This window comes from Homalodisca vitripennis, chromosome 2 (assembly GCF_021130785.1).
Source record: "Homalodisca vitripennis isolate AUS2020 chromosome 2, UT_GWSS_2.1, whole genome shotgun sequence".
In the NCBI taxonomy this organism is placed as follows: domain Eukaryota; kingdom Metazoa; phylum Arthropoda; class Insecta; order Hemiptera; family Cicadellidae; genus Homalodisca; species Homalodisca vitripennis.
Genome location: NC_060208.1, coordinates 233303909 through 233330195, shown reverse-complemented (window position 1 = coordinate 233330195; position 26287 = coordinate 233303909). Strand labels below are relative to the sequence as shown.

The following is a 26287-nucleotide window of genomic DNA, read 5'->3' as shown; positions in this document are numbered from 1 at the left end:
GGAACACAGCTGGAGAATAATTGTCATCTATTGGGAGTTATTTGCTTTTGTTGTTTTAGCCAGTTCTTAACCTATTTTCAGACGAGTTCACATCAGTTACTTCATAACATTTTTTTCTGAATACCAAGTACGTCTTTTCATTCTGATTTCATGTTATTGCTGTTTTTTTCTCAAGGGAAAGAGATGGTTGCTTCCGCACGTAGTCCTAAAATGACGTTTGTGCCTCCCTTAATTTAGTTTGTGCCCTTAGAATCTTAGACTTTTACAGAAGCCATTCAAATTAGAGGGTTCCTATTCTCTGATGTCCTTAGGGGCTGAGAAGGTATCTGTGTTTTAGTTGACCTTTAACACAGTTTTTAACGATGTGTAAGGAAAATTGCTATACGATTGAATGCTATGCGATTATAGAAAACATTGCAAACCTGATGAAAACGAATTATAAGTGACATAATTACAATGCCGAATGCCATCCGACATGTAAGTGGATCAGCAAAATTGTGATGTATGACAATGTCTGACATACAACTTGTAAGGGGTAATGTCATCTTCAGTTTTGCAAATTAATGTGAAACATGGTATTTTTCAATATTGTCACCATAGAAATTTAGGCACTTTTCATAAATGGTTTTCAAGTTTTGAGCATTATAAAATTCTGCTGCCAGAGACTTCAACCAGGTAGTCACACACCCTCTCGCAGTTCCACTGAGTCATCAAAGTGGTTTTGCAATTCACTTGTTTTACCCAATTATCGTCTCCTGTAACGATTTGGTCGAGTACTGAGTCACTGTCTTTTTCATAAGTATCAAAAAATGTCAATGAAGCAGCCATACATTGATTTTTATGAGTTTATGTTTAAATTTTCAGTACTCATCTTGCTCAAAATTTATGGTAACAAACTCCTTAAAATTTGAGAAAAACTAAGTGAGAATTCTGTTATTGTGAATCAGGGGTTGTGTGGGTAGGAAATCAATAACTTATAAAATTATTTAATCTTCTCATCGACTTAAGAGACAATTTCATCGGCCACAATGCCTGGCCATTCACTTTGTTTGTTGTCATGCATATTAGTTTGGCCATTTGTAAACATAATGCACCACTGACACTATACCTTCAGTAATCATTTCGTTCCCATAAACTTCACTTCACAACTCGTGGGATTGTCATTGTGTCACACATTTAAAATGGCTATTTTAAAACAAGGAGCATCAGTAACCTTTCTCTCTGGATAGTTACTGAACGGAGAAACACCTTGACACAAAAATGGCCCCGATAACCCGTATCGGCTATAAAGCGAAACGTAATCTACTATCTGTATAGCCCTCGTAACATGTTTGCTATCAAAGGTTACACTTGTATCGTGTGGTGTATGTGCCAACATTAGATACTGTGTCCCTCGGTAGTCAAAGTGTTAAAACTTCAAGGTGTTTTAATTTGTGATTATTGTTTGCTGTAACCACTGTAATATAGCTTGCATTAAATTAAACAATAATTTTCTACCAAGTGTTCAGGTTTAAAAATAAAGTAGTTACTGAATATGTTTCAAACTATTTGTAATCTACTGCAGTCTTTGTGAATTGTATTCCTTTGTAAACATCCGCTAAATTCAATAAACTACTTATTTACCCTTCCCAAGCCGTAGACGGATATATTAGAATGGTAGACTGACCAAAACGCCAAATACAGGTGTATCTGATATTATGTCTAGATTATGTCTCTTGGAGAGTTTTTTAGTTCACAAAATGCCTTTGAAATGCCCGGTGCACGTTCCGTGCTTATCACGGTTGTCAAGTAAGTATTTATAAACGACATTGACTCTGCGGCTGGGGGAGGTGAGCGCCCTTTGTCTAATTCCGACCACCTCAGTTCTGCATCTCCTACAGAGCCATAATCAAACATATCCATGGCGTGTATTACTGCTTTCTTGGTTGTCACGAGCATGCGCGTCTACTACGTATCTCGTTATTATTCTTCATTGTGTGATAGTTTGAAATATTTATCTTGTTTTATAGTAAAATGTAATTAAACTTTTCAGTTTAAATTAAAAATAAACTTTTTTGTAAATAGTTCTTTTTTATTTTTATCAATAAATACGCTAGTTTTAAGTAAAATGCCCTGTTTTATACTTCTTTGCTTTTACCTTTTATAATTTAGTTATAATAAAAATTAGTTTTGAACTTAAAGAAACAAAATTTTTTTACTTGTCTTGGCGTTATAGAAAAGTTAATGTATTTTAGTGGTGAACAAAGGGTTAATTTGAAGTGTGTTTTTCAGGGCAAGTATGTTGAGATGCAGTTTGGTGCTGGAGGCCAGCCAGAGGGAGGGAAAGTGTCCAACTTCTTGCTGGAGAAATCAAGAGTGACATCGCAGAATCCTGGAGAACGATCCTTCCACATCTTCTATCAGCTGTGCTGTGGCACAGACCAGCAGACTAAACGTGAGAAAAGCATTAATTGTCACAAAACTGTAACTAACCTGTTAAATTAAATTTGTGTTAAAAATTAAACATTTTAAATAGTGGTTTACAAAATTACATGCCCAGGATAATGACTAAGAACTTCTGAATGTAAAAAACTTAAATAACTTTTGGACATAAAGCAACATCATCTACAATCTTAATTGATACGTCTAAAGCCTTTGACAGCATACCTCATGGGTTATAAGTAAACTTTGTTGCTGTGTTGTGCAAGGTAGTGAGTTAAATTTGTTGGTATCTTACTTGAAAAATAGAAAACAAATGGTTGTTCAGGGTTCTAATCCGTCTCTTATAAAAAACATTCAAATTGGTGTGCCACAAGGCTCGGTTTTAGGTACTTTTTTATTTATCATTGCAGTTAATGATTTTGCTTTCAATTTACCCTGTATATCAGTCTTGTTTGCTGATGATACTATTCTTCTAAATCACCATAGTACACTTAATGGTTTGATAAAACAAGAAAAAACAATGAAGGTAGCAACTGAGTGGTTTCAGGCTAACAGGCTTGTTGTAAACGATAGCAAAACAGAAAATATATTATTTTCAATGGACAACGCTATTAAAAAATGTTTTAAGTCTGTAAAACTACTAGAAATCTTCATATACGGTAGACTAAGTTGGGAAAGCCATATAGAAAGTCTTTGTAATAAATTTGCAAGAGTAATTTTCCTGTTGCGTAAATTAAAACTCTGTATCACTGAAGAAATGGTTATAACCTCCTACTATGACATTTAGTCTACTCCTACTTAGTCTATGGAATTACTTTATGGGGAAGTAGTTGCCATTTAAAAAGAGTGTTGTCTGGAAAAAAAGCAATAAGAATTATAAAAATCTAATGAAAGGGAATCTTGTCTGCAAGGTTTTAGGGACTTAAATATCAATCAATCAATCATATTTATATTGCTTTCAAACAATGTTACATTGTATTTGCAAACGTCAATAAATAAAGCTAAAAATCTTGCAATTTGCTATTCTAAGATTCATTCACTGCTCGCATATATACATTAAATTACATTCTCCCTCTCATTCATACATGGCTTCAGTATCGGTACTAAGTTACGAAAGTGTAGTGGTCCCAGCGGCGTAACATGAACTCATCTACAGAGTAAAACACTTCAAACACTAAAAGGTCCTTTAATCGAGCTTTATATAGGGTTGGGTTGTTGAGAAAATCCATGAGTCTTGCAAGAAAAAGTTTTTCAAATACTTTACTTAAAACTTGCAGAATTGAAATGGGACGATAGTTGCTTGCGAGGCAAGGATCGTCCTTCTTGAAAACTGGAATCACTTTGGCTGTTTTTAGCTGGGCTGGAAACACTCCTATTTCAAAGGACATGTTAACCAGTCTTGTCAGTGGTTTCAAAATGTGCTTTATGCAACGTTTGAGTAGCCACACTGACATGCCATTGATGTCACATGATTTTTTTGTGTTGAATCCCCGTATCACCCCCGCCACCTCGTCCTCGCTAGCAGGAGAAAGCACCATGGAAGATACCGGTCCCCTTATAGGTTCCAAACTAGACCGACTGCCGCTCAAAGGCAGGTTTGGCACCGCGGTTGCAAAAGAATTACTAAACTCCCTGGCCACTTCTTCAGGGGTCTGTAAAAGTTCATCCCCAACTTTAATTTTTATTGGTTTTGAAAATTTGGAAAAATCTGGTTTTAAATTTGAGTTAATAATTTCCCATGCTACTTTCGATATGTTATCTGCTCTCCTCAGTCTACTTTCAATGTCATATGCTTTAGCTGCTTTTATGACTTTCCTGTAAATTCTCTTATAGCTTTTGAAAAAGGTTTTAAACCACTCATCTTCAGACTCCCTAAATATGGAGTAGTAAAACTTTAATTTTTCTCTTGATTTGAGAATGCCCTGGGTACCCATTGTTTTTTTTTTTGAAATTTTATTTTATCCTTGAACATTTTGAATTGGCAAGTGGCGTCATGATATTACCCTGTCTGTATATATATTATTGTTTACTGGATGTGAAAGCGAATCTGTAAAATTATACTGTTAGAGAAACAATACACACTTATAAAACTGGAAAAAGTGCAACTTTTTGAGGCATAAAAATATTTTCCCCTCCTTTTTCAAAGAGGGTGCAGGGGGAGTCACAAGATGGGGTTGCAATTTGAAAATTCAAAGTGACCCCCCTTTTCAAAGGGGTGAAAAGGGGGGGAGGGGGGGAAATATTTGTATCCTTCAAAAAGTCCAAAAAAGTATTTTAATGGGTATGGTGAAAATTTTACATTGATAACTCAATCCATATCCAGGCGTATCAGAACTTAATTTACACCCTCTAAATGCAAAATTTAGTACTGCAGGATTTGCTTTTGGTTTTACAAAAGTTAATAGTTCTAGGAAGACTGTTGTTTTGGAAGAGTGTTCTTCGTACAATACTGGTGGTAAATATCCATTATGATGTACAGCAGTCATGTACATTCATTGATTTAAATATTTATCCATGTTTTGTGGCTTCATCTCTTCTATAAAGTTAAATTCATACATCCTAAACAGAGCATAGTTATGAAAAAGCAATGTACCATATAAATTTACTGAGTTGAATTTTACTTTTCAAGAGGAATCTCAGTTGCAATACTTTATTAAATAAATAATTTGATAAAGAAACATAATTCACTGATAGTCTTGTGTAAGCTAGTAACGGTAGTATGTATAACCGTTGTTAATCACAGTTTGTGTTGATTGTAGAGTATGTATAACCGTTGTTAATCACAGTTTGTGTTGATTGTAGAGTACGTATAACCGTTGTTAATCACAGTTTGTGTTGATTGTAGAGTACGTATAACCGTTGTTAATCACAGTTTGTGTTGATTGTAGAGTATGTATAACCGTTGTTAATCACAGTTTGTGTTGATTGTAGAGTACGTATAACCGTTGTTAATCACAGTTTGTGTTGATTGTAGAGTACGTATAACCGTTGTTAATCACAGTTTGTGTTGATTGTAGGAGAGTTGGGTTTGGTACAGATGGAGCTGTTCCTGTATCTCAGTGGAGGTGGCAGCCATAAGGTTGAAGGCACCAATGATGCACATGACTTCAACGAAACCTTAAAAGGTAATTTAGGGACAGAGTAGAGTTGGAGTTGATGAAAGGCTGAATCTTTTTATTATGATTAACATATGTAAAATGTACATCTCTGCAATATACATTGTAAATAAAATTTTTGTTATTATGCCGGCATAATTGAATAGAAACGATAAAAAAGCAACAGAAGTAGACTAAATATAAAATCCAGTCTCTAAAATAGACTTCTTATACCGGGTGGTACAAAATAACCGGAGAGTTTTCAATATGAAATAACGGTACACAAAATAATACTTAAGATTTATTAAAGTAATCAAAGCATGTTCAAAGTTATGTCATTTTCATTTATGGAATATTACACCACGTAAATGTTCCCCACCAACATCCACACATCTGTAATCTTTTCTGAAAATTTGTTATTAGTCGGCATACCATGGACACTGGTGTTGCAGCAACCTCATTGGCTCTGCAACCTTATACTGTATTTAGTTTTTGTATTACTGCTAATTTGTAGGGATGAAAATTCAAGTCACGAAGTAAAATTCCATGTAAACTTGTTCTTGAAACTTCTAATGCAGTACATTGCTTCCGGGTTGATCGATTTAGGCTGTTCTACAAGAACAGATACACCCACATTTTCAGCATTGTCTGGAGTACGTACAGATCTAGGCCTACCAGGTAGTTTTGATTTTAATGCAGATGAACAAGTACTGAAATTGTTCATCCTTCTTTTAATAGTATTCCCACATGGAGCAGTTCCATGACGAGGAATATGAAATTTGTTATGAAATAACCGTTGCGTAGCAGTCACAGATTCATTATTTGTAAGGAAAGCTTTAATAACAAAAGCACGATTTTGAATTATCCACGATTATTGAAATGGCATCAGCTGGGCTTTTCATTGTTGCTACAATCAAGACTCTAAACATAATAACAGCAAGAAACAGCTGTTTAAAAAGTATAGTTTTCTATTGGACCACCCATTATAACGCCATAACTGCGTGGTTAATAAAAAATGGTACCACTAATTAGAAAGCTTGTATTGTTAAGTGAAGCATTGTTATATAATTTATGTCATAAGTTTTATTGCTCTCCAGTTTTGTGTGTTGTATGAAGGAATGTTAAATTGAAGCCAATGCATGTCTAATTTACTTGTTATACCAGCTGTGTTTCAGTGTTAGTATATTTTATCTGACAAGTATTTTTATTTAAGAATGTTTATTCAGAAAGTGTTACAAGTTGATCCTGACATGGGTCTCTCTTCACGTGTTTATTAATTAATTTACTTTTCCATCACTGATCTTTTAATCCAGCATCCACGGGATGTGGTGTTATTAAAAATTTAATTATTAACATTGTGGTTTGTGCTCTGTGGCTTCTGGTAAAGTGAAAATGTACAGGATCTGGGAAAGATATTTAAAACTGGTGATATTAACTATTGTTTAATCTTACTGACAGTGTGAAATAGTATTTAAGTCCATAATATCATTTTCTAATTAGTTTACAAATAGTAGTTACATTCTGGAATGATGTATGTTTAATATTTCCTTAACAAGAGTTTTCTTTTTATAATTACTTTGTAGTTGAATTAGATATGAGATTTGTATAAGAATATTAACAGCAGAATATTGATAGCAAGAAACAAAGATGTATGTTTTTGCAGATTAATAATCTTTGTATTAATCTACTTTGCAGTTTAATTTGTAATGTCTAGTTCAAAATAGTTATTTTTATTTTGTATTGTTTAAAATGATGTTTATGGGATGATTTTCAAGGAGACATGTCAAGAATAATTTGGTTGGCACAATTTCTCTTTATCTTCCACGGAATGTAAAAATTTCCATTCTGTTTGATTGTTTTTCTGTCTGTTAGCAGGAGATCTCAAGAATCAAATTAGCTATAAAATTGTAATTTTGCATTTACCCTTAGCAAAAACTGTTACGCTACTATGAGTTCAATATTTATATATTAGTGTTACAAAATTCAATAGGAAATAGCACATAATAAACAAAATAATCTCTTAATAAATAAGAAATTTTGTTATTGGTTCTGTTTGTAATAAATATTGTGCAAAATAAAAAAAATCCTAATATAATATTATAGTTTTAAGGACTTGATAAAATTAATCAATCTTTTTCAAACTGAATAAAACTCATTTGCATACATGTTAAAGCAAATAATTCGATATTAGTGTTTAATTTCCAAACCCATGTTCACTTGATACATTTTATATTTTCTTGTAATCCCTCTTTCTCTTAAAAAATAAATATTATTATTTTAAAAATATATTTCAACATGTTACACCACTTACAACATTAGATTATAACTAAATAGTAAACTTGTTAATATCAGTTTCTATCGCTGGTACTATGGAATAATTAAAATGTGATCGGCCATACAACTTTTTTTATTATGTTTAGTTATGTAAGTGTAGTATGAAATTGGGAATGTTTATTAATCACATAGGACATGAAGAGAAACCGTGACAGCCAACACTGTTGCAGTCAGAGCATAATGGGACTGGGGGAGCAGCAGCAGACTGACATTCTGAAGTCTGTGTCCACGATACTTTTCTTGGGCAACGTCACCTTCATTGAGAAGGGAAATTTTAACGTGTTGAGTGTAAAATTCTAACAGATAACATATCACTCTTGCAGCCATGAGCGTGATGTGGTGTGGCACGAGAGGACAGTGTGATAACACTCTTGCAGCCATGGCGTGATGTGACTAGCAGCAGAGTGACATTCTGACTGTGGCTATTCTTCACCTTGGCAACGTCACCTTCACTGAGAAGGGAAATTTTAACGTGTTGAGTGTAAAATTCTAACAGATAACACTCTTGCAGCCATGGGCGTGATGTGACTGGGGGAGCAGCAGAGTGACATTCTGAGGACTTTCACTGCTATTCTTCACCTTGGCAACGTCACCTTCACTGAGAAGGGAAATTTTAACGTGTTGAGTGTAAAATTCTAACAGATAACACTCTTGCAGCCATGGGCGTGATGTGACTGGGGGAGCAGCAGCAGAGTGACATTCTGAGGACTTTCACTGCTATTCTTCACCTTGGCAACGTCACCTTCACTGAGAAGGGAAATTTTAACGTGTTGAGTGTAAAATTCTAACAGATAACACTCTTGCAGCCATGGGCGTGATGTGACTGGGGAAGCAGCAGTAGAGTGACATTCTGAAGTCTGTGTCCACGATACTTTTCTTGGGCAACGTCACCTTCATTGAGAAGGGAAATTGTGACGTGCTGAGTGTAAAATTCCAACAGATAACACTCTTGCAGCCATGGGCGTGATGTGACTGGGGGAGCAGCAGCAGAGTGACATTCTGAGGACTGTGGCTGCGATTCTTCACCTTGGCAACGTCACCTTCACTGAGAAGGGAAATTGTAACGTGTTGAGTGTAAAATTCTAACAGATAACACACTTGCAGCCATGGGCGTGATGGGACTGGGGAGCAGCAGCAGACTGACATTCTGAAGTCTGTGTCCACGATACTTTTCTTGGGCAACGTCACCTTCATTGAGAAGGGAAATTGTGACGTGCTGAGTGTAAAATTCCAACAGATAACACTCTTGCAGCCATGGGCGTGATGTGACTGGGGGAGCAGCAGAGTGACATTCTGAGGACTGTGGCTGCGATTCTTCACCTCGGCAACGTCACCTTCACTGAGAAGGGAAATTGTAACGTGTTGAGTGTAAAATTCTAACAGATAACACACTTGCAGCCATGAGCGTGATGGGACTAGGGGAGCAGCAGCAGACTGACATTCTGAAGTCTGTGTCCACGATACTTTTCTTGGGCAACGTCACCTTCATTGAGAAGGGAAATTGTGACGTGCTGAGTGTAAAATTCCAACAGATAACACTCTTGCAGCCATGGGCGTGATGTGACTGGGGGAGCAGCAGCAGACTGACATTCTGAGGATTGTGGCTGCGATTCTTCACCTCGGCAACGTCACCTTCACTGAGAAGGGAAATTGTGACGTGCTGAGTGTAAAATTCTAACAGAGAATACTGTTGCAGCCATGAGCGTGATGGGACTGGGTGAGCAGCAGCAGAGCGACATTCTGAGGACTGTGGCTGCGATTCTTCACCTTGGCAACGTCACCTTTACCGAGAAGGGAAACTACGCAGAGATCGCCACTCCACCAAGTAAGTTCAGTTTGGATAGATAATAAAGAGACATACTATACTTTGGCTATCCTTTCCTTGAATCTCTTTTATATTGGTGCTAAAATCCAATCGCCTCTGATTCCCACTAATAGCTTTGTTATTGCTCTCTGCTTTGTGCTGCCACCATATGGCTTTTTTGGACTTGCTAATGGAAATATCTATTGATAGTAGGAAATAAAAATTCCTGGACTCCTAGCTTGTGCATAGGTGACAGGGAGATGGATGTCACAAAATCAGCAGAACTGCTGGGGGTGATGTTGGATAATGGGTTAGACTGGAATGAACAGTTGGTCAAAATTGAAAGCAAATTAGCCAAAGGCGTTTTTGTCCTTCGAAACCTTTGCAAAACTCAAAAACAACCAATTGGAAAAATCTGTATACCACTGTTTGTTCGAGTCTCACATCTCTTACTCAATCATCCTGTGGGGGGGCTCAGCCTCAAATCTCAAACGAATTTTTACTTGGCAAAAAAAGGCCATCAGAGCCATGTTGGGCCTGCCTCCCCGCTCACATTGTAGTGATCACTTCAAAAACCTAAAAATATTAACAGTTCCATGTCTATATATTTATGAATGTGCCTGGTACATAAAATCTCAAAACTTAGAATTTATAAACAATAGTCATAATTACAATACTAGATTTAAGAACAATTTCTCAATGCAACATAGGCTTACTCTTTTTGAAAAAAAACCAAATTTCTCTGGACTAAAAATTTATCAAGTTTTACCACTAATAATAAGAACAATCAATTGTAACAAAAAATTCAAGAGTGAGCTAAAAAATTTCCTAATAGATCAATCCTTCTATAGCATGGAACAATTTTTTGATCATTGTAAAGGTCTGGAACACCCCACCCTACCCTAAACACTGTCCCTCCTATACAGGGCAGTTTTGGACCTGCAGAAGCCCTAAAATGGGCCAACTTCCTGCGGAAACAAAAGTATCAAGTAAGTAAGTAAGTAAGTATAGTACTGTTGCCCTTGTTAATTAAATGTTTATTAATTTTATTAAATGTTAATTAAATGTCTAGGGATGCTATCTAGAAGTAAGAAACAAAATGTTTTAGTGATGTTGATGATTTTCATCAAAATTCTGCCTGACTTATGCTGATATCTTACAGAATTATTGAATTATCTGCCTGTCTGCAATTACTATTTTACTGACATCATACTGATGTGTTATTTTCACAGTTTTCTGTAAGTTATTTGTGTTTTACTACTAAGTTGGCAGGTCCAAGTTTGTGTCCATGTCTGCATGATAGTGATTAAGCATAGTAATTTTTCAAATGCCACCATACTATAGAGAATATAATAATATTGACAACAATGTATGATATGCAACAGTTTTGTTTGATTAGAGCCTTTGAAATAATAAAAATGCACTTAGGTGTTCTCCCAGGGCAGAGCAGCCAAATGAATTCAGTACGGTAGCACAAGAAGCTCGCTGCGGTAATTCGACTGGGAGAGGTTTAATATTAGTAACATTTTAGTTAAAAGCTTGAGTGTAATGATTTTCTGTATCTTGTGTTAATTATGAAATAAAGTGAATATTACAATCTACATGTAAACATCATAATTATCACTGCTTGCAGCCTGTGTTACAGAGATTGATTGTTATGTGCAGGTCTACAGTTCACGGCACACCTGCTGCAAGTAGAGAAGGAACAGTTGAGTTCCAAGCTGCGTAGCCGCAAGTTCGACAGCAAGTGGGGCAGTGTGGCTGACTCTATAGATGTAACCCTGACCTTGGAGCAGGCCACATACACACGAGATGCCCTAGCCAAGGCTCTCTATGCCAGACTCTTTGACTTCCTAGTTAAGGTGGGTGTAGATTTCTTATACATATTTTGAGTATTATAAGTATTGAGGCTTCTTAGATGCCAGATGTGTGAGGTGTTGTTGACAGACTCCCTCAGGTTTCTAACAACTCAAAGAAGAAACTTGAAGAAATGTTAACCAGTCATAACATTGTAAGACTAGAACTTCCAGCAACAAGAGTTGTGCACAACTCTGCATCTTCAATCGATGTAGTGTGCACAAATCTTAACGAAGAGGACATCGGTGTTGAAGTCATCATAACAGGTCTGTCAGACCATACAGCACAATTATGCACTGTAAACCTGCAAATACAGAAAAAACCTATCCTAGCTCAACCTGTAGACATTTTACTAAAGACAATATGCATCATTTTAAAAACTTACTCAGCTTTGAATCTTTTGACTATGTATACAATACACATGACGCTGACAAAGCATATGAGTTCTTTAGTAATGTGTTGTGTAGAACACTCAATGCAGCTTGTCCATATAAAAAAACGAGGGCAAAGAAAAAACAAAAGTATAGAAAGGTGTATAACGAAGAATCTCATAGGTTAAAAACTGACTATCTGAAGGCCTTGGACAAACAAAATTTATATGGAAGAGATATAGACAAACTTGAAACTGTTGCAAAAAAAAGGGCGTATGATCTGCAGCTTAAGGAACTCAGAAAGCAGGCTACATCACATTTCATTAAGCAATCTAGTAACAAGCAAAAAGCCCTATGGCAAGTGATAAATTATGAAAGATGCCGGGACAACAGGACTTCAGACTCCATAGAACTAGAAATTGATGGGAAACTCCAATCAGACCCACTACTTGTTGCAAACCACCTTAATCTATATTTTACAACGGTAGCTGACAAAACATTAACAGAAATGGGACTCACACAAACAAGCAAACAACTCAACCAGCCACAGAATCAAATACCTGATATATCGTTATGGCCTTGTACCCTGAAAGAAACAGAAGAAGCCATTTCTAACCTCAAACAAAAGCCTTCGGCTGGGGTGGATGACATCTCATCAATCCTTTTGAAAGGCTGCTCAGAGGAACTTGTACCACCTCTGACATCTATTATCAACAAAACTTTCTCCCAAGGCATTTTCCCTAGAGCTCTAAAGTTGGCAAAAGTGTTTCCAAAACTAAAAAAAGGATCTCCAACTGACATCAACAACTACAGACCTATATCCCTCCTCTCTACAGTTTCAAAAGTGATTGAAAAAGTAATGTTAAACTGGCTTATAACACATTTGACCGACCACAATGTCCTAACCACCCAACAACATGGGTTTCTGAAAGGAAGATCAACAATTTCAGCACTGATAGAACTCACAGAATTCATTATAGATAAAGTGGAAGATGGAGCTGCTGTGACTAGCCTTTTTCTGGATTTTACTAAAGCATTTGACTGCCTGGACCATAATATCCTCCTTCAAAAGATGAATAATATGGGAGCCAGAGGAAATGCAGCCAGTTGGTTTGCAAGCTACCTGGAGGGAAGAACACAAATGGTAGAAATATCATATACCAAAAACAACACCTCATATCGTGTAACATCAACACCACTCCCTCTAAGTAGAGGCGTCCCTCAAGGATCTGTCTTGGGACCGGTACTTTTTATTCTGCTAACCAACGATCTCCCAAACTATCTCCAAGAGCTTAGCCAGGTACTCATGTATGCTGATGATACTGTCCTCCTCATAGCAAATAAACAAGTACAAGAACTAGAAATAGCATCCTTTATCGCTCTAAATACAGCAAAACAATATTGTAATCAGAATGACTTAGTATTAAACGACCATAAGACTCAACAACTAAACTTTGGAAGAAGAACAATTGAATTTACAGGACTCCCAGAAGTTGACCTAGATAATAAAGCGAAATACTTGGGAGTAACTATTGATGACAAACTCACCTGGACACCACATATTGATAAAATTTGTTCAAAACTTAACTCCTGCATCTATGTCCTTAAAAGACTAAAGGCTACCAATACTCAGGAGATAACTAGAATTGCCTATTTTGCACTTTTTGAGTTCATCTTCGATATGGCATAACAGTCTGGGGCAACTCCTCAGCAAAAAATGTGCAACGTATCCTGGTAATTCAAAAAAAAGCGATTAGGATCTTAGCCAACCTCAATCCACTTGACTCCTGCAGAAGTACATTTAAAGAACTAAAGATACTAACATCAGTATCCCTCTACATCCAGGAAGTTATTCTTTACACTACTAATCAAAATCTAACAAGAACAGGACAGCTCCATTATTACAACACCAGGCATGGAAACAATTTCATTTTGCCGAACCACCGTCTCAGCCTATATGAAGAGAAGCCAAGCTACATGGGACCAAAATTGTTTAACTGCCTTCCTGACTACCTGAAGAAGATCTCCAGACAAAAACATTTTAAGAGGAAACTTCAAGAATGGCTCCTGGAGTGGTCTTTTTACTCGATCAAAGAATTCACTGACTTAAAACAACAACATCAAAATTTGTACAATTAAAAACCACTTTTGTATATAAAATATGACTTTACTACCATGTGTTGTATTTCTCCATGAAATTACAAATAAAGAATTTTTGATTTGATTTGATTTGATTTTTTTGATTTGTAGGTGTAGAGGTCAATATTCTGTAAAATTGACAGTGATAGAATGACTTTAGTTGATAGAATCTCTGTTGTGACATATAAAATAGCAGGAAATTAGTATTCCTAATGCTCTCTGTCTGGTACGTAGACAGATCTAAGTCAAAAGAGGTGTGGCAGCTGGAATTTATGGAGTCCTATTGTAACAACTTTCAGTATGCCTATGGATAAGTTTCTATATGTCAGGCTGAAATTAATGCTATTATGGAATGTGCTTATTATGCTGATGAAGCCTAATAATAATTTTGAGAATTCATGCAACGATAAAGGTTAGAGTATCTGAAATTTCACAGACTACCATGCGGTCTAAGGTTAGAGTTTAGGTCTAAGATGGCTTTGTTGAGGCGTCTTTCCTGGGTTCTTGGGCATGGGTTGCTAGAAGTAACTTGGGTGGTGCTGAATTAGCAAATTGAGGGTCATCATATTATTAATTGGGTCAAAACTATTATGTGTTATTTCCAGGAGCCTTATATACCATACAGTTAATTCTTAAGCTGTAGATGAACATCAGATTAGGTGACCCCCAGTTATCAGTGTTCTTATGACTAGGCTGCCTTTCAAGGTAGTTTACATGTTTTGTCCTGTATCGTGGAAGGTTGGGCATTTTATCTAGGAGGAAGCACCAAAATGCAATGGCAATCTTTGTTGGTAACACAATTTGTTTGTGACAGCATGAAGTAACTTGGGAACTTATTCTATGCAATTGTGTTTGGTTGAAACAGGAGAGGGCAATTATTATACTCTTTGGCATTTGACTAAGGGATTACCACAGGAGGTTACAATAATGAGGATAAGGATCACAGGTCTTTAGAAATCTACCATACATAGGGTAACAAAAATATACTGCAGTGGTAATGGATTATTGAAATAAATTACTGGTACTTTATCAAACTTGATATGCATTGTGACACAGGTCTACCCATCTGGAATAGCATAGATGAGTTTTATTGTATATGACAGCAGTTTTATAGTAATTCTAATAATATTAAGTTTATAGCGAAGGATTCGAGAATAGAGTCAGTGGAGGTTAACTTAAAAACCTTGGGATTTCTGCCATAAGCCTCTAACACTGTTGCCTTTTAGTTTTATTTTGAATAGTGTACTTTTTAAATATTAAAATGATTAAGTACAAATAAGTAGGGAACCATTTCTGGATAACCAACAAAAGTGTCAAAAAAAACTATAAACCATCAGTACAGGCGGCTTCTAAACTCAAATATGTATGTATATATATACACACACACACACATACATACAAGAACATAGTAATAATATAATTAGCTAATTGAACTAATTAATTAATTTGTGCCACCATTGTTTCAATATTTAGGAGATTTATTTGTAATCAAAACAATGTCTGATTGTTTGCAGCAAGTGAATGAAGCCATGCAGACAAGAGTGGAGGGGAACAGTATCGGAATTCTGGACATCTATGGGTTTGAAATATTCAGCAGAAATGGTTTTGAGCAGTTCTGCATCAACTTTGTCAATGAAAAGTTACAGCAGATATTCATCCAACTGACACTCAAGGCTGAGCAGGTAAGTTACAATTTTATAGCATGGTTTATGTAGTACTTAGTACTTACCTTGGATTTCAGGGCTGTGTTAATCCCACAAGAAGAAATCACTGGACATTCTCATTTAAGGGCCATTACAGAAGGTAAAGCCGAACCATGCCCCCTTATTGGTGATTTTATTGAAGCAACGTCCAAATTTAGAGCTAAGTTTTAGTTTGCCATGTTTTATTAACAATGTCATAGAGCACAATACAATTCTGAAATTTTGGATTTGTGTGCAGTAGTATATTGGCATGATAATGTGGTTTTTAGAAAGTACAGTTTGTTTTTCATTTTTATTAGAATAAATTATAAACATTAGTAACAAAATTTGTCTTACCCACAAAACATCAAAAAGTCCTTCTGTTACAAAGTGTGCATTTCTTTGGTTAAGTTATTTTTATCAGAGGGAAATTGTTGGAAATTACCTGAATAGAGCAAATTTTATTCTTCATATGTTTTCATAAACTGTGCAATGGAATAATAATATGATTTGTTTTTCATGAGGATTAATTTACTTAAAGAGCACACAGTACTGAGTGTTATGGAATAAATCTGAATTTAAATAAATTATATAAGCCTAATTCAAGTAAAACATTCACCATTTTGTACTGTGTTGAGATAGTAAGCTTGAGTTTCACTGTTCTTCTTTTATCAAGACCTTTCAAATGAGGTGTCACTTAATGGGCTTTTACATCTAAAATTTTGAGCAACCCCACCCCCCAAATCCCATTTTGGGGAAATGGGCAAAGTTGTAACAGTGACTAAAATGTTTGCTTATATTTCCTAGAAAGGTATCCTAAGTTCCATCCCTCCACCTTTATCCATCAAAAACTAAACAGAAAGTGTCCATACTTTTAACTCACAATGTATATTCAGATTATGTCCAAGTAAAGATGATGGGCTTTAAAAAACCGAGGGTTTGCTAAAAATGGCGACTCCCATTTCTTTTTTCCGTTGGTCGATATTGATATAATTAATATTTAGATATCCAACGTTTGGTTCAAAGATTAAAACAAAAAAGGACCTTTTAAAAAAATGTATCACTGGGATATTTTTAACCCTTTATTTTGACCTCTATCAAAACTAGTGCACATGATGATCAATTTCGTTCTAGAGAAAAAATCCTCTATTGATTTCATTAAAAATTAGGTAGCTTTCTGAGGTCTCTATGGTCCCATTCACACTCTTACCTTAGGCAGATAAGAAAATAATTGTCCACAAAAATAAGAGCAGAAATATTGGTTGAGTCATTTAGGTAAAAATAAATTGATTCAACAAATATACTGCTGAGTTATTTCCATTTGTAGCTGCCACTTAAACAAAGATTGACATTACTTGCTACAGTAAACACAAGCTTGTCACAATAAAACATATAGTATATAACTAATGTGTCAGCTCCATATGTTATTATTAAATAAATTATTTGATTATGGTTTGGATTAGATGATTCAAATATTAAATTTTAACACTGGATATGATCTTAGAGTGTAAATTATCTATACAGGGTGTCAATTAAGTCTGGAACCTCTTTTTGTAATTTTTGAACCATAATAGAAAGAAATACCAAAGTTCACACGTGCTTACTGGTGATAGTAATGCACACATCTGCCCAATTGCCGACTGGATAATCCCTTTGGGGGACGGTCCACAAGGAGTCAGACAAAATTCTTAAATAGCAGCATAGGTCAAGTTTGGTATCAAATTAAAGTTCTTACTTAGCAGAGTACAATGCCGCAAACCGGACTTAAAAAGGTGGATTCATTCAGTAGTTATAGCTATTTGAATTTTAAAACAATTGAACAATGTAAATTATTAAGTATTACAAGTAAACACCAATTTTTAAGTACCTGTGATCAAAGTAAGTGTTCAAAATGTTCCCCTACCATCGTCTGGCAATGTCCTAGGCGGTTGTAAAAGCCATCCATTTTGAAGGTAGTCACGAGGAATATCTTGAGCTTCTTGGACTATGAGATTTCTTAGGTGCGCCAAATCTCGAGGCTTAGTACGATAAACTTTATCTTTGAGGTATCCCCAAAGAAAAAAATCCAGCGGAGATAAATCAGGGGAACGAGCAGGCCACTCTACTGCACCATGTCTTCCAATCCATCTGTGAAGGAATATTGTATCCAAGTATTCTCTAACAAGGAGAGCAAAGTGTGGTGGCGCGCCATCTTGTTGGAAATAAATTCTTTGAAATTGTCGACCAAGAGCAGCTTGTAGTGCAGGAATTATCTCATTTTGAAGCATTGTTAGATACGAGTCACCATTTAAATTACCATTAATAAATAATGGGCCCATAATTTGATTTCCTATAATACCTGCCCAAACGTTAAGTTTCTGTGGATGCTGTGTATGACTCAATCTGCCACTTTCACATTCTAACAGTAGTTGTGTTATTGGTAATAATTATTGATTCCTGGCTTCGATTACTACATTGTCAGATGATGGGAGGGGAACATTTTTAACACTTACTTTGATCACAGGTACTTAAAAATATTTTTTTATATTGTGGTTTAAAAATTAAAAAAGAGGTTCCAGACTTAATTGACACCCTGTATATTCTTGGTCATATTGGCTACACATGACAGTTCACTGATCCAGTTTGTGGATTAGCTTAAATAAACAAAGAAAATCCCTAAGAAAACATAGAAATTAGCTTTAAAAACACTGATGAATGAAATAATTAGTACGAGTAACTAATCCAACCATCAAAACAAAGTCACATTAATAATATAAAAAAAACAGTTTTTCTAAATGTATAAAAAACCTGTTGTGATTGTTAAAGCATCCCAATTTTTGATTAATTGGTTTGCAAAGCTCTGTCATAGAACTAAATTGCTAATACCTACACTGAAAAAAGTACTTTAGCCAGAAACTAATTTTTTCCAGCATAAATAATGTTGTTTTATAACCATTCATGTAGATGTTTACATTAAAAATTTATGGCTGGAGGCTATGAATGAGTATTTGGGAGTAGAGTACCATTTGGATTGGAAAATGTAATGTAAAAATTATAAATCTATTTATAAATTAATGCTTTTTGTTATTTTTACAAGTAACTGAAGTTCTTAAAACTGTAATTATGTCTATTGCATAACCCTTTGAGTGCCAACGTCCGATTTTACTGGACGACAAAAGGTGTCTGCAAAGTGCCAACGTCCGATTTTACCGGACGTTCGGGAAAAAGTCACTAAAAATTGTAACCTTTAATATTTTTAAATAATATCATATTGAAATGTTTGTGAAGAATCGTTCATTTCAAAATAAATTGTTATAGTACACTTCCGATGATCAAACTTTAAATTATGAAACTCACATATAAACACTTTTGGTTGCCATAGCTACCGGAAGCAATGTGACAATAGTTTCTTAAAAGTTGTATAACTTACTCATTATTGAAGATAATAATATAAATTTTGCAAGATTTACAAACAATTGCATACACTTTCCAGTGATATGGACTAAGAAAAGGATATGAATTTTTTATCATAATAATTTGGTTGAAAAATTAAATTTGAAACAATTTTTGAATTTTTTTTAGGTAAGTCCATTTTTGGTATTCCTAAATTTAGTGTTATGGTAACTTTGTTATTTTATGTTAATTAAACAGAGTTTTCAGAGAAAAATAAAAAAAAATCATGTTGATAGCTTATTAAATAATCGAACTGTGACCTTGCAAAATGCCTGCAAAAGGGCTGGCACTTTGAGGTACACCCACTAGAAAAACACCTGGCACTTTTCAGTATACCCACTCAATAAATACTTGGCACTCAAAGGGATAATTTAAAGATAATAAATCATTGGTATGGTAGTGTCATCTGGCATTCATTGTTCACAGCTTACTTCTGTTTTTACTAAATTTTATTTCTCTCGTTTCTAAACTAAATAGAGCTCCATCATTTATTACATCATAAGTACATTAACAGGAAAAATATTGGCTTTTACTTTAGAATTCCTCTATACTGGCCTGAAATAGTTCAATTGTTACTGAAAACTTCAGAGCTATTCAATGAAATGTCATGTTAAATTAGAATTAAATATGAGTAATTTCTCGGGTATGTATAAAAGCTTTTTCACCCTACGAATCAAAGGTCTTGGAACACTGCTCTTTAAACCTAAATCTAAAATGGAGCAGGAGATTGAAATGTCTTTCAGTGACTATCACTTATCTCAGGAGTGTTTAGAATGTCATTTCAATAGAACATGTCCGTAGTATTCCTGTGTTTCAACAGGTAATTGCTGTGGTTAACTGGTAGTAGTATATAAAAGAAGATATCCTGACTGATTGACTAATTCATCAATACCCAGGAATAATAGAGACATGAAATTCAGAACATAAGTTTCTTGTGGCCTGTAAATGCACTAAGAAAGGAAACTTCAGAGCTACTCCCCACTGGTCTAAAGTTTTGAAAATTCCCATGAAAAATGCATTGCAGCAAACACGTGTTAATAATAAAACATTTTCTTAGCTATTTTTTATGTAAGCTGACTTGAATACCCATTATTACATGAATATCTCTATAATTATATAGCTATTTCCCTTGATTTCAATAATAATATTTCAAAGTACTTTATTAACAAAGTAATAAATAAAATGTACTGAAATGCTTCAAATACGTTTGAAAAGGGACAATATTTTATTACATAGATTTTGTGTACAAAATCAGTCTATTGCAATGATGAGATGACCCTCACAGTTAAAACCATCCTCCATTCAAAATATTTTATATATGCTATATAAAAAGTAAAAAAGTAAAGAATGTCTTATTTTACCAGGCGAAGTTAGGGCTAAGAAGCCCTCTCTAACACTTAACCTGGCTATATAACATGATATTTGGAAATGATAATTGTCCCAATTAAAAAAATGATAATTGGGCCCAAACAAGTTGAAACAAGGTACAAAAATTGATCTTATAAATATTTTGGCAAAGTTTGTTGGCCATCTTGGTACACAATTTGAAACCAAATATGGTGGCCATTCCAACTTAAAAAAAATCACAACTCTGTTATTTAGGAACTCTCTAGGTGCTTTGTTTGTATCTCCCTTGTAACAATTTTTGAGATATTGAGTACATTTAGATCATATGAGAGTAAATTAATAATACTTCAGTTGTTAAAAAAGTAACCTATTTCTTATGACTTAGACGGAAGGAATATTTATATGTTTTATATATTGTAAATGAAAAAGGGAAGGTTGTTCATGTACATGTGAACGGCTGGACCTATTTGCTATGGTTTTTAAGATGATCATAGTAACCCAAATTTACAGTACCAACTAAAGTGAGCAAATAACCCAGCAGGGATCACTTCTGGCTGGTTTATACCTTCCAGTTGAACCTACCACTGGGCAGAGCAAAATTCGAAGTGTCACTTAAATCTGGGCAACCTTATGAATGTCCAGGAGCAGCACATCACTCACCGCAAATGTCGAGATTCTGGGGTTCAAGGGCAATTAGATAGGTCTAGTCTACTGCAGGAGATGACTGTTGAGTTGGTGGGGTTCTCGCTAACCTCAACAAGGGTATGCCACCCCCTGCCTACTTTGACTGGAGAGGCTGGTTCAGAGCTGGCCTCCCCTTCTTCCAGGGAGACATGACTTTAAGATGTAGTGCCCTAATTCTTCCTCAGGAGACAGCCCCTACTCCCTAACCTTATCCATCCTGAATATCCTGTCACTCCGGAAGCAGCGCTAAGGTTCTAATAGGACTAAGTGTAATTTATAAGCTTCTTGACCTGAGAGAACAAAAAAAGTGAGTAATTTCTAGTATTTCGAGAGTAACAGAATACTGCAAGCAGCAATGACAATAATATTATCTAACTATTATTATAGATCCCACCAATGACAAATCCACACTAGTGTATATATTCTGGATATTATTTTAACATAATAGTATAATGGGACGAGCAATAATATAACTGAATGAGCCATTCCCTCCATGACTATAATTTGAGGGAACAAGTGAGTGCAGTGAGCGCCTAACCGTTACAAATGGAATCACAAAGCAATGCACCAGACATGAAGTCCAATTATTCACGGATTAGAAAGCATTGAGGGAGTAGTGAGTCTATTTTGCACTTATGAGGGATAGGACACTGACTAGGTTTATAAAATTTGATATTACTGCCATACTGAACCAAGGATATAGGATTACAATAGTGATCAGAGATCAGAAAGTAAGGAATTGCACTGTACTGTAGAAGTACAGTAAGATAATGTATCTATTTAAGAGTCTAGAACCTTTCTGTTAAGAGCTATCGCACAAATGTACAGACAAACTTACTTTTAATCTTTTGACCCCAAAATCAAAAGCATCACAATAAATATAGTGAATTATATGAGCATGATGTTATGTACACTACAGTATGAGCTATCCAAATAAAGATTAATGAAACATTTTAATTGACTTTTTAAAAATTCATCTTTGAATGGCTTGTGTTGGAAAATTAACTTATTCACTGCTGATTTTAGTGAATAATATTGACAGATTATATTATTCCATATTTAATGAAATGCTTAGTTGTGTCATGATGAAGACACAAATTCTACAGATTATTTAATTCAAAGTTTGAGTGTCTGTAAATTGTTGAATATCAGGTTGTGTATTGATTGATTTGACATCAACATGTACTTAATTGTGCTGATACACACATCTGAGAATTGATTACTGTTCTCAGACTTAACAAGCACTCATTTACAATTTAAATGTGTATTGTTCTTACTTTTGTAAGGGAACAATATAATTAAAGTCTTTAACATATGTCCATTTAGATACATCTTCCTGACTGTGTCTATTTTTATTATACGAAACACACACTATATACTGCAAATAAAAGTAGTTAAATATATTAGGCTTCAATATTACAGAGTATACGCGTTGACATGTAATTGTAACATAAATCCACACATACGATAGAAAGGTCAATTAGACGCACAGTTCCCGACTGTGGGGACTGTGAAGCTGTTGGTAGGAAGGACTGACTGGTGACTGCTGAGTCATGCGCGATGCCCAGCTGTTGTGGTAAAGTGAGATACTATCAGCTGTTCACGGGCACTCACCTGATATGGCCGGCCAGAGACAGAGAGCACTTTCTCTGTTACACCGGACTGTGCGGCCGACATGCTGTGCGAGCTTGCGTGTGCTCGGCATCCCGGTCTTGGACGTCCTACAATGGGGTATATAAGAAATCTAGGCGGCTAAAATCCTATTTTTATTTTCTTTAAGAGTGCTTTGAATGAGATTGGTATTTATTGTCTGGAATAATTGGAGTGGAATTCGATAAAAGGCAATTCAGATAAGAGTGGTGAGCCGAGATCTAACGAGCACATTTTGTGACAACATCTTGTCTTTATTTTGCTCTACTTTTTAATACGGTCATTCATTGTCAACAAGAGATTTCTTAGGGAATTTCGACAATTGAGGTACATTTTTAAACGGGGTGAGGTACATTTTTTTAGTCTTGAGGAGGGTGCAACAGGTTAACAGCGTACGTTTTACACGGTTTTAAATTATGTTTCAATTCAATTATACAGAACTTTCATGTTCTAGTTGTGTACATACCTAAGATGGCATTTAAATTGTACATAAGAATCAAAATAGTAAATGTTCTACTTCCCCACGTTATTTTTAGAACTATACAAAACAACAACAAAATATTCCTCTTCCAGTACTTTTATAAATTTTGAGCCCCATTTTTCTTTTTTAAAATAATATATCACTTTAAAAAGTACTAGTTCCCAGATTTATTATACATATAATATTAGGTAGATTGCATTACAACTAAGTAATACATACAGCCTATTAGAATCGCTGTCACGATGGTATTTCCGACAGAGTTTTTGTATATCTCCTGTCACCATAACCCGAAAATTTAGATATCTAGTATGGGCTTATGTAGTATATCACTTTCATATATACTTTACGATATATCACTTTTGACTGTGTTCATCATGAAATATTGTTGCACCAGTTATGGTCTAGCGGTGTTCGTGGTTTGCCTCACAATTGGCTCTCGTCATACCTAAATGATAGAGAGCAGTGTGTGCAGATCGCGAATACCCTCTCAGGCAAAGTTAAAATGCCCTATGGAGTCCCACAGGGATCGATTCTAGGGCCTGTCCTATTTCTCGTCTACGTCAACAGATTGAGTTCATCAATCCATAATGGAAAGATGATTCAGTATGCTGACGATACGACTCTCTGCATTAGATCAAAAACCAAACCAGATTTTGAAATTAAAGCCTTTGAAGAACTCAACTCATGCATTGATAATTTTTTCAATATCATTTTGAAAACAAATTGTTCATAAACAAGCGTGATCAATTTCTGTTTTCGACAACATGAAAACGAAATCCGACCAATTGTGATGGTGGATGAAACCATAATAGAAGAAAAAGAATCCACCAACTTTCTTGGGATTCCAAGCTCGGGCTGACGTGGGAGACGATCACATTGAGAGTCCTTTGTTTTAAAGGTTATTTTTGACGATGGAAGGATTGTGAAGGGAAAACAGGATTTTTCCGGACATTTGCCATCGTTCAATGAAACAAGAAAACAGTAAACACTACGTTTCGAGATCTGCAATCTGATCTCTTCTTCAGGTAAAGAACTAAAACCTAATACATAATGAGCCCTGAACAGCATCTGTCTGCAATTACTAGGAAAGCCACTATTGCCCTCGGTCTTATATTTAGGACTTCTCGAGATGGGTTTTCACCATGGACACTTCGGGGCCCTGTACGTCCAGTTGGTTTCGACCAATATTGGAATACTGTTCGCCTGTATGGTCTCCCTACCTGTTGGGTCAGGTTGAACTCGTTTGAAAAGAATTCAGATAAGATTCATCAGGCTGATTGGGTTGAGACTTGGATTTGCCTACGACGGGGTTCCTGTTTGAAGATCTGCAACGCCACTTTGGGCTCCTACCCTTGAGCACCAGACGCCAAATTGCTGACCTGATGTTCTTGAAGAAGATTTTGTCGTCGTCTTGTGATTCCCCGAGACTTTTAGAGAGGATCAATCTTCGTTGTCCCCGACCATCTTCAAGATCTGTGCAGCTTTTCGAGAGGGAATTCCTCGCTACGAACTATGCGTACAACAGTACAATACCGAGAATTCACAGGTTGGGAAATGGTCTTCCTGCGCATATTGATTTGTTCAGCATGTCCGACACATCATTCAAGAGGGAGGTCACTAAATATCTCTCTGGCCACACGTGGAAACTCTGACACTGAACGTTATATTTTGCTTGCTGTTTTTTTTGTTTTTGTTTTTTTTTGTTAACACTTTTGTTTATATTTAATGGCATCAAACCCTGCATGTATTGTCGCATATTGTATATTTTCACTGAATAGAGATGGTTTCTTGTGAATGTTATATATTGCTTGCTATTTTCTTAACACTTGTGTTCATATATTATTATAATAGCATCAAAATTTGCATGTATTGCAGCATGTTTTTATATTTTGCTAAATGGAAATGGTTTCTTGTGATTTTTTTTATATATATATCAATGAACATAGGCTACGCTAATCTTTATTTTTTTTTTTTCTTTCGTATTGTATTTGTTCATATGCATATGTATGTCTCAGTAGTATATAAGTAACACTATATTTTATACGCTACCGGTACTTTAATTAAGTCTTTTTTTACGGTTTCCACCTTCAATGTTGCACTTGTTTATGAACTATATTGCTGTTGTAATTTTTCTTTTTATTCACGATGTTGATGTTATTTGGCCACTTGTTTTGCTTATTTTTTGCTTCTGTTTGCTTTAGCATGTATGCATGTAAACTATTTATGTAAGTTGTTTTATATCAAGCCTCTTGTATTTTCTCAATACCTATAACAAATGTGAAATGGTGTATACCGTATGTAAATAAATAAATAAATAAATTACAAAACTAGGTTAAAGTAAACAAATCTTACTAAAGCGTTGTGGCACGCCTAAGTCAGGAATCACAACCTACATGTTGTTGTCAACTTCACTAACACTAAAGACATGGCACTTAATACAAAACTATACAAAACACTAATCATTAAAACTAAACTACGGAAATACAGGTCACAATACGTCTTCACTCGTCTACTACCACCTACGACTGACCAGAGGGACTAGCCAATGGCAATCGTGACGGCTGGCTAAAACAAGATGGCGGAAAAACAAGGGAAGGGGAACAGGGAATGGGCCCTTTCGTTATTATTGGTTCATGCGAGATGAACTTCTTAAAACCATATTGTGACTCCGCATTGGTTTATTACAAATATCCGATCCGTTTGATACTTTTGGTTTTCTCTTTAGTTCATTTTTTAGAATTGGCAACCAAAGCGGCCTAATCTCGACTGATGGTTGACTGATTGGTTGGTCTGCCAATTTAATGTATGTTGCCTCAATTAATTTCCTTTTGAAAGAAATGTGGTTCCCGATGTATTATGTGGGCTTCATCCCAATTCATATGATGGTCTTCGGACCATGGTGTGCAATTTTTGACTTTTCTGTGAAACCCTTTCTCGTGTTTTCTTTGTGTTCTTTTATCCTTTACGTTTAGTGGTCTTTTTTGTCTCGC

At 35.4% G+C, this 26287-nt stretch overlaps 1 protein-coding gene across 1 annotated transcript in view; it reads left to right on the top strand.

Annotated features, from left to right (window-relative positions):
- The window catches only part of LOC124355494 (unconventional myosin-Ie-like), a 211471-nt gene that overhangs the window by 40047 nt on the left and 145137 nt on the right, over positions 1–26287 (top strand). The window contains exons 6-10 of the mRNA XM_046806651.1: positions 2272–2434; positions 5439–5546; positions 9547–9675; positions 11320–11516; positions 15536–15703. Coding sequence (XP_046662607.1) covers positions 2272–2434; positions 5439–5546; positions 9547–9675; positions 11320–11516; positions 15536–15703 — 765 coding nt within the window. The remainder of the gene's footprint in view (positions 1–2271; positions 2435–5438; positions 5547–9546; positions 9676–11319; positions 11517–15535; positions 15704–26287) is intronic.